Source organism: Tetrao urogallus (assembly GCF_951394365.1).
Source record: "Tetrao urogallus genome assembly, chromosome: 5".
Taxonomy (NCBI): Eukaryota; Metazoa; Chordata; class Aves; order Galliformes; family Phasianidae; genus Tetrao; species Tetrao urogallus.
In genome coordinates, this window is record NC_136818.1 from 8,246,826 (window position 1) to 8,256,581 (window position 9,756).

At 46.9% G+C, this 9,756-nt stretch overlaps 1 protein-coding gene across 1 annotated transcript; it reads right to left on the reverse strand.

Annotated features, from left to right (window-relative positions):
• Positions 1 to 700: 700 nt before the first annotated feature.
• LOC306946451 (cytochrome P450 4A6-like) lies at positions 701 to 7,289 on the reverse strand (the record flags this gene model as incomplete). Its single annotated transcript, XM_079535482.1, has 12 exons — positions 701 to 869; positions 1,100 to 1,182; positions 1,649 to 1,713; positions 2,155 to 2,288; positions 2,633 to 2,823; positions 3,561 to 3,667; positions 3,848 to 3,999; positions 4,094 to 4,206; positions 4,584 to 4,711; positions 4,979 to 5,023; positions 6,797 to 6,938; positions 7,104 to 7,289. The coding sequence occupies 12 exons, from the start codon at positions 7,287 to 7,289 to the stop codon at positions 701 to 703; spliced, it is 1,515 nt and encodes a 504-aa protein (XP_079391608.1).
• Positions 7,290 to 9,756: the final 2,467 nt, after the last annotated feature.

The following is a 9,756-nucleotide window of genomic DNA, read 5'->3' on the forward strand; positions in this document are numbered from 1 at the left end:
TGGCGTCCCGTAGCACGGAAGGGCTGCAAGCTCTCTTCTCAGGGGATAAAATTCCTTCAGTATTTGTGGCGTGGGGAAATGCAATGCCAGGGCTGCACCCTCCTGCACTGCAGAGCAATGGGTGCAGCTCATTCTCAATGAGGCTCAATTGGCCTCTTCCTCTCCTACTGACTGTAGGTGCAAAAGCATCCAGGGACATGCTCCCAGACCACCTCGGCAAGGCTTTATTCACAATTTAGAGGAGGATGAAGGTCATGTGGTGCTGAGGGCTTTCTCCAGGCTATCCAGTGTCTAAGCACCCTCAGCTCCAGGAAGTTGAGTGTCAGGTTGGGAAAACCTGCTGGTCTTCATTTATGTAATGCCAGACACAATGCCAGCCTGCAGCTCACCAAGGCAGGGCTCTTCCCTGAGCTTAACGTGGAGGTGCTCAGATAAAATCCCATCAGGACAGGCTAGAGATGAGGAGAACGCAGAAGATCCCTGCTAACCCTCCAAAAAACCTCAGCTGTGCTTTTCCTTCTGCAAGGAGGGGACTTGAAGCTGCTGGGCACAATGGGCTCAGTGCAGGGTTAGTGTGGATGAGACATAAGGTGGATCTGGTGGGTATAGCCCTCCCCAGCCCTGGCATTCAGGAAGGCTGCAGGTTGGCGACTCTGAGAGGAGAGTGGTCTTTGGGAACTGCTTGTGCCACCTCACAAGGTCAGCGAATCTTTTTCAAATGCAGGTGGATGCCACTGCTGGACTTGAGGATGATCTGCTGTGTCAGGGTAGGAGGCTTGCAGGCATTAGGGAACAGCTTGAAGCGGAGCAGGGTCAGTGCCAGAGCCACCTTTATCTCGTTCATAGCAAACTGCTGCCCAATGCAGTTCCTGGGAAGAGGACAAAGGTTCAGATTGAAGCCTGCAAGTTATGAGACTTGCATCCACAGTGCCTTGGGTGTGGGAAGTGCTCTAGAACTGGCAAAGCTCAGTAGAGATTTCCACCATGGAGACTTCTTGAGATGGCCAAGCCAATTTGACCCAGGGGTGCTGAGGGGATTAGGCTCAGGAGCACAACCCCATGCACCCACGAGGAGGGAAAGGGATGAAGGATTTGTTACCTGGGTCCTGCAGAGAAAGGCAGGAAAGCGTGCGAATGCCTGTGTGCTGAGTTCTCAGGAGAAAACCTCAGGGGATCAAATACCTGTGGGAGGAACAAAGGCCGTTTGGTCAGCATCGACCTAACCATGAGTGGCACCAAGTTCTCTGGTGCCCAAGGTAGGGCTGGAATGGCCTTTGCTGCTCCAGGAGAGCTGCAGCTGACATTCATTCATTCCTCTGCAAAGCCACTGGATGGATGAAAAGAGGGTGCTGGTGGTTTTGCTGATGTTCCCCTTGGAGATATCTCATCAGAGCTGCTGAAGGCAGGAAGAGTAGCTCCATTTCACTTTGCATAAAGGCAAGCTATTGTATACCCTTTTCAAAGCCTTTGGGGTGTTTGGTAACATCACTGAACTTTACATTTGGATACAGACTGCTGGAATAAAAACCAAAAAGAAGACCCACCCCCCAAAAAAATTTGGCATGGAGGTGCAAGCTGCCTTGTTCAAAGACAGTGGCAGTCTGGGCTCTGAGATCATCTCCCCGTTCTTGCTGTGAAGGTGACATACCTCGGGATCTTCCCACACATCCCTGTTCCTGTGAATACCAAATATGTTCAACGAAACCTGGGAGCCTGGAATTGAGAAAATACTCATGATGTGAAAATACTCATCATATGAAGAGTGAAGACCAAGAGTGTTTGGAGGATGTTCTCCTTCCCTGGCCTCTGCAGGGGCTGTGACAGAAGATTAGGCAGAAACATTTCCCAGCCTGTCCACATGGGTCAGCTCTGAATCCTTCCCATGGAGGAAATAATGGTCTCAAAGCTGGGCCCCACTCTGGTACTGGTGGGTGAACTCCTACTCTTGGACACGATCAGCATTTGCAGCTCCGCTCTGAGCTCTGAACACCTGGTGCCCTGTTGCATGTGCCTGGGCCCTCGCCAGTAACCCTTCCAGGCTCAGTGAGCGTGGTGGCTTTGTGCAGCCTTTTGGAGAGAGAAGTAAAACTGGAAGCTCCCCAGCCAGCCCCTCCGCCCTTGTGATGGACAGCAGCAGGAAGGATGAACACAGACCTTCAGGTAAGCTGCGCCCATCAGAAAACGTGACAGGTTTGGAGAGCCTTCGGGACACTGCAGGGACTGGTGGGAACATGCGCAAGCTCTCCTTGATGCACATGGTGCTGTACGTCATCTTCCCCAGGTCCTCCCTGAAAGCAAACCAGGGCTCAGGCTGTGCTTGTTGGCAGCAATGGGGACATGAGATATTACATCATTAGTGTTGCAAACAAGACTTTTAAGGTCATCGAGCCCAATCTGTCCCCACCGTGCCCACTGACCACTGTCCTTCAGTACTACATCCCCATGGTTCTGGAACACCTCCAGGGACTGTGACCCCATCACCTCCCTGTGCAGCCTGTGCCAGTGCATCGCTGCTCTTTTGGAGAAAAATTTATTCCTGATATCCAACCTGAGCCCCTTCTCTGGCGCAACTTAAGGCAATTACCTCTAGTGAAGAAAGCTTCAGGTAAAGAACTCAGAACTGCTAGCTCACCACTCAATGGTATCCCGTTTCCCCACAATCCCCTGGATCTCCTCCCTGCACCGTGCCTGGTGCTCGGGGTGCAATGCCATGCTGTACAGGAGCCATGAGATCCCGCTGGCTGTAGTGTCGTGCCCCTCAAACATGAATGTGTCCACCTCAGCACGCAGGTCCTCATCAGACAGGCCAACTCCATTCTCATCCTAGCAAAGAGGAGAACGTATCATTTGCATGCTCTCATTAATTGGGCTCACTCTGCTGGGTGTTAAAACAGCCCTAGATGTTGAGGAAGAAGGACCTGGTTTGGTTTCTCTTGTATCTCCCTGTATATCAAGAACTAAGCCAGTAGAAATTAAATCCAGTATATGTGAGAACAGAGCTGCTGGTTGCTGACTGCAGTCAACAGAGCTGGGTTTTACTGCAATACTAGCTCCTGGCCCTTCGGCAGGACAGCCTGTTGCAGGACAACCCATTTGTTCCCCCATTACATTTTGCAGTAGTTTGGGTTTTTTTGTTCTGTTTTCGCTTTTGTTTAAGATGGTGGCACAGAAGAAAGCAGAAACCCTACAAAGAGCAGTGAGCACAGTGTCTTCATCCTCAGCACCAAATGGCAAATGAAGACATCTGTGAAGGTAAAACTACAGTAGGGGAGGAGCAAAACCTCCTGAGAGGACTGCAGCCTAGGCAACCTCCTTGTAACCTCCCCAAAGGTGTTTCTTCAGGTTTCTGATAGCCCACACCTTTCAAAATAGGAACGTACTTGATGGAAATGAACAGGAAAGTGAAATTCTGAGCTATTTATGTTCAGTCACTGCATCTCACACATCTTTATTACCTTTCCTTTCTGTCCACCATTCCCCAGGCTAGGAAAAAGGGATGCTGGTTCAACCCTTGTGCCATGGAATCTATGGTGTCTGATGGGATTATTTCAAACCTTCACCTTGGTACAAAGAAGAATGTCCAGAAAATCCAGGTGTCTCTTCTTCAAGATCTTGTCTAGCTCCTTCTCATTGGAGAGCAATATCTTTCTTTCTTGTATTACTTTATCTGCATAGAAAAACGATCAATGTTAGATGCATCCTGCCAGAGAGCTCACAACTGTTTGTTCAGCCTCTTGCATCCTGTTTACTTTGTAACTTTCTGACCAGTGCTTGTTGTAACCCCACTGAGCTGCTCCCAGTGTGAATGTGCAAGATGTGCAGCTGGGAAACCAAGGAGCAGAAATACCTGTGTGGGCATGGGCCCGCCTGCAGGCGTCCTGAAACTCCCTGCTGCTGCGAGTCAGGTCATAGAAGGCATCTTGGTAGGAGAAATTCTGTATTCTCTTGTTTATGAGGGAGCCCAGGTCAAAAACGGCTTTGATGTAAGCGTCTGAGTTGCTGTAAGAGGCCAAGGTCAGAGTTGGTGTTAGCAGTGCTAGTGGAGTAAACGGGGGCACTCGTTGTTCCAGAATTGGGAAGTTTGTGTGCTGACCTCTGAGTCTGGCAGTTGGTGCTGTAGCTGAAGGCACATTTCATGATGCTGTCCAGTGCCATCAGGCTGACGTCTTCAAAGAGCTCTACTGACTTCTTCTTCTCCCATTTATCCTAGTGGTGGAGAAAGTGTGAGGAGAGACAGACTTCCAGAGCAGACTCAGCCACAGTATCAGGTCATGGTTCCTGTCCCTGTCTCAATCCACATAGCTAATTATTTTCTCCAAGAAAAGAGGCCCTAATTCACTGCATATCCTGTGAACATAACCAAACCATTCTTTGCATTTTTTTTTTTCTGTTTACCAATGCTGGGCTATGAACAGATATTCAACTATGGTTGATTTCATTGGGAAGCAGCTGAAAGAGAGAATAAGTGCAACAGCCAGAGGAAGAAATTTCAGAGAAACAAAACTAAAAAGAAAACGCAAGAAAAGAGTCCCCCCCAAATGACAGGGCTCTAGGAACCATCTAAGTCTCTTCCCTTCTCTTACCAACATCACTTTGACCGATTCTGACATCAGGGGTACGTAAGATTTCAGCACATCGTAATGAAACGCTGGAGTGAGCAACTTCCGATGCTGAAACCATTTGGTTCCACCCAAGATCAGCAACCCTTTGCCTGTAGACACCAGAAAAAGCCATCAGCTACTCCACTCTGCTCAAAACTCCAGCAGCCTCACTGCAGCTCATGGCCAAGCAGCAGGTGATGTGCAGGGCCTGGGGGGAAGACATGCTGCTCAGTGATGGGGACAACTCCAGTGCTAATCCTCACAGCCTAATCCACCTGCTTGTGTACTCTGGTTTTAGGATGGAAAAAGGTGAAATGAAGATGAGAGTAATGAAATGTGTGATGTGGCTGCTAGGGTTAATGGAAGAAATTACTCACCGATCCACGGAATAAAGAAGTGATAAGGTACAGGAGGCTTGGGGTCTGTAAAACGAAGCAAAAACCAGAACAGCATAAGTGGCTAATGAATTCAATCAAGAAAATTCAGGATAAATTGTCAGTAAAATCCCTCCTCTTTATCACAATGTACGCAGGTCGCTCCAAAAGTAATGCCTCCTATTTATTTCCATGGAAACTGTAATAGCTACAAAGAGCAAAATAACACTATTTGATAGAGCAAATTCTCAGATACAAATCAGATTTTTCAACTCTGTCACCACCATTGGCTGTGCATTTTTGCCAACAGTGAACAAGAAGCCTGCATGCCATGCCTAAAAATCTGCACCAATGGAGGTGGCTGCTAGGATGACATGATTGGTTTTCATCAGCCCAATCAACCCAAACAGATGGAAGTCAGAAGGCACCAAATCTGGACTACACAATTGGTGTGAGAAGAATGCCTGCCAAAACTGGCAACGTGCCCCTCTTGTACACTCTTCAAACAGGCATATGGCCTGTTATTGTAGTGTTACAAGAGAAAGGTTGTCTTCTTCTCAGAGTTCAACCCTTCAGCATAGTGTCGTGATAAAGCAGATAAAGTAGTTTGGGTTCTGGGAAAACCAGAAGGATCTCTTCTTTCCTATTGCAAAGGACAATGCACATCACTGTACCCACTGAGGGCTGCATCTTGAACGTTTTCTCTGATGGGGAATTCACTTGTTGTCAATTGCCATTCCATGGACTGCTGTGGTGACTTGGGCTTGTAGCTGTGAGACCATGTCTTGTCAGTGGTAATGATGTGATTCAGAAAACTAACACCTTCAGCCTCTTTTTTTGTTCAATAGGTGCTGACAAACTTGCATATGGCATTCTTTCTGTTCCTATGCAATCGCTCGTGGGACCAATGTGGTGTAAACTTTATAATACAGACTCAGGGGTCAGCACATTTTATAATAATCCAACATTTCCACCACAGTTCCAACGCATTGAAGCTAATATTCAGCTCTGTATGCAGCTCCCTGGTTGCAATCCAAAGATGAATTGATTGAGACAGCCTAAATGTCATGGAGTGACAGCTGTGCATGGCCATCCAGAATGTGGCTTGTCTTTCACATTGCTGTCACCACTGCTGAAATGCACCACTCAGCTCACTGTGCTCACATCCACTGTTTGTTCTCCACAAACATTCAGCAAGCATCAGTGAATGTCAACAGGTGCCATTTTTTCTGTATTCAGAAATTCAGTGACACACCTTTTCTTTCTGTACACACACTTCTGTGTCAAACTCAGTTTTGTCATGCTGCCTCTCTACTTTGCTATCTGTTGTATGGCAACAAAATGTAATGAAATGTTGTTGGGAAGGTTCAGCCTCTACTGCCATACCACCAACATCCTCTTCTGATTGTATGGGCCAACATAATAAAATAGGAGGCATTATTTTAGGAGCTGCCCTTGTAGAATCAGTCTTGTTTCCAAGAAACACTAGAGGTAGAATTTAAAAGTGATTTCTACGTCTATGATCTCAGTGAACAAGGGAAAAACTGGGTAAGAATATGTGTGGAAAATAAACAACTGTGACAAATCTCAAAGCTGAGAAGAATGAACGTAAGTTCTTGAGAACCCACTAAGCACAAACAACTCTACAAAAAGGAGCAGAGAGAAAGTCTTCAGATGTCTTTTGAATTGCTGTGCCCGATCATGCACGTTCCTGCATTTACCAGAAAGCATAAATATTGTGGTGGCTGATGCTGTAGGAGGACAGGCTTCCCAGGGAAGAGTGAAGGACTGTAATCCCCAAACCCAAGTGAAGAGAATTACCCCCTCGTCCAAGTATAGTCTTGGCATATTCAGGATGGTGGATTACTAGAGATGGCAGCACTGGTCCAAACCATCTGGGAAAGGCATATGGGTATTCTTCTCCCAGAGACACTACCAGACTTAACATTTTGTCACCAGTTATCTGCAATGATAGCGAAGCAAAAACTGAATTCAGGCAGAAAAACAAGAATGTGCAGGGAGAGCAGATGCTAAGTTTATCTTCCTATGAAACCGCATGCAAGTTGTCTCCTCCTGGGTAACAGAGAGAGCAGCTGCTGGCACAAAACCACCCCAGCTCTGTCCTTACCAGACGGTTGTGGCCATAGAGCCAATGTGCTGGGGGACCAGGAAATGCTTCCAGGGCTTTGAGGATCTTCTTCCTCTCCTTGTAGAATTTGACCACCTTCAGTAGGACAAAGATGACACCAAGCACCACACACAGCTGCAGAATGACAGCAGAAGGTCTGGCTATGTTGTCCAGGAGAGACACCATGCTGGCCTGAGTCTGGGGTGCCCGACACTGCCTTGTTCTGCTTCTTTTCTACAGTTCCTGCTTCAGAGCTGGCCAAGTGCTGCTGATGCAAGGTCTGGATGAGTTTTATAGCAGAAGTGTACCAGTAAGCAATGTGTCAGCTTGACCAATAGCCAGAATTCCTACACTCCCTGTTGACCCTTTTACCCACTTGCAATAACCTGGATGGACGGAAATGGCTTGTTAGCAAACACTCTGTAAATATTTACTTCTTCTAAAGGTTGTTACATCCCAACACTGAGCGAAAATGCTTGCAGCAGCACAGAACTCCAGCTCTGACACCTTCGCATATACCCAGGTAGATGAAAGATCAGTGCTGGTAGTCCCCAATGCACCCACACGAGGTGAGAAGCAAACAGAATAATTCTGTTGGACTGATCCAGCCACCCTCAGCTGTAAAAACAATGCTCTTAGTGACTGTAACAACACACCTGGACTGTAATCAAAGGAACAGCCAAAACCTGACCAGCAGACAAGGGATCATGGTTTCCAAGTGGTCCTATATAGTTGAGCCAGGAGACAAAATCATTGTCTAGAAGAGTTGACTCTGTCAATACATAAATCAAAGAGTGGGAGAGCAGCAAAAAGAGCTGCAGTAACACTGAGGGACATCTAACCTGAAGGGAAGGGGTGATAATACGATGGTGTTCCCTCTACAGTTCTGGTGAGTCTTCCTTTCCCTACCTGCAGGACTGCGGGAGGGCTTGGGCTGAAAATTTGCTACTTTTGGCTGATTTCTAGATGTATTGCAAAGTCAGGGATCCCAGATGGGCTGAAATAACTTCCCATTTGGGTGTTTGGATATTATGAGGATCAGACGGGTCATCAGCTGCCGGACACTGAGGCTTCTGAGTTGTGTGGGTGTTTCTCTTTGACTTAACATGTCTCCAAAACAAGGGTCTTCGGAGGGATGGACACCTTCCTTTATTATTTAGTCTGGCTTAGAACATAGCTAATTGAAACCCATGTTTTCTGCTGGTAGAATCACTTTACTGAATGTACACAGCCCTAGTTAGAATGTTTAAACATTTGGGACAGAAAGTTTGTAAGAAAATATCCCACAAGTCTCATTCTCTGGGTATTACTTGACTCCATGATAATATTTGAAGGCTAGTAAACAGGGTGACTTTTCCCTCAGCTGGCTTGTGAGCTGTTTGTTAATGATTGCAATGAGTGCCCTTGGTACGGGCAGTTTCATTTATTCCTCTGAGCTATCCACCCCTTGTGAGAGCTTATAGGATAAGCCTGAGGAGGGCACTTTTGCTCTGACTTGAAAGATGTCACATTTATGAGCTACTCTACATCTGTTCCTGGGCTGCTCACACTCTTGCTTGTCTTCTGGTGTTGTATGCAACACCACGAATCTTCAGCATTTCCCTATAAAATGTGCTGGGATAACTCAAGCTAACTGGACTCTTGATAGCATGATGGGAAGATGTATTGCAGAGAGCTGCACCCCTGGAACTCCTTTAAGATGGTGCCTGTTGTTCTTCAGGCTAGGAGAAAAAGGAGGCTTATCCCCTGGCTGGTATTTGTCATTGTGCTTTCTGCTCTGCGTCATTGCTGACATGCTGTATTGACCCAGAGCCTGGTAAATTATTAGAGCCACATCAACCAACTATTCTGAAGTTTAAAGAAAACACCGATACTTCTTGTAAGGCAAAGCTGAGGATTAAACTGTTGGCTTGGATAACTTCTATGACAGGATAACTTCCATGACAGAGCAGAGTGTTTTCACACACCTGGCCAGCTTCATGATGCTCAGTGTATCATCTTATCCCTAGATGGATTTGTGCAAACATCCAGAGAGTGAGAAGTTGCTCAGGAGGCCAAAGATTGCAGTATGTCAGCTCAGGCATTCTTTAGGGAAGGAATTCATCCTACATTCATCCATAGCCCAAGCAGAAGAGATTCTATTTGCTCTCATGCTCCTGAGCAGGAGTGACCAACTCCAGAGGTTTCATGGCTGTGGAAGATGCATCTTCTCTCTACCACACAGCACCTCCAGCTCTTCCTATGATCATCCTCCATCATCTTCAATGTTGTGATTAGTGGGTAATTAGGAGAGGAAGCATTGTGCGCTGATTGGCAAGCTGGCTGGGAAACCAGATGAAATCACAGAGAGGATTTGGACAGATCTGTCATGATACTTGGGGTTAAACTTGAAGTTCAAGCAGTGCATGCTACAGGAGACCCCATTCCCAACCCCCAGTGTATCGTGGACTCTATTTCTCCTTCAGGTGTTTCTACTTCTCACCCATTTTTAAAAAAGCTTTCAGTCTTGTTCAGAGTCCCTCCAGGAAACAGTCCATCAGCATTCAGCCTCTCCTCTGGCCTTACGCATGACTATGGATGGGAGAGAGAAAGGGGCTGAGGGCAGTGGGATGGCTTCTGTGGGTCATTTGTGCTGAAGACCTGTAGCACGTGC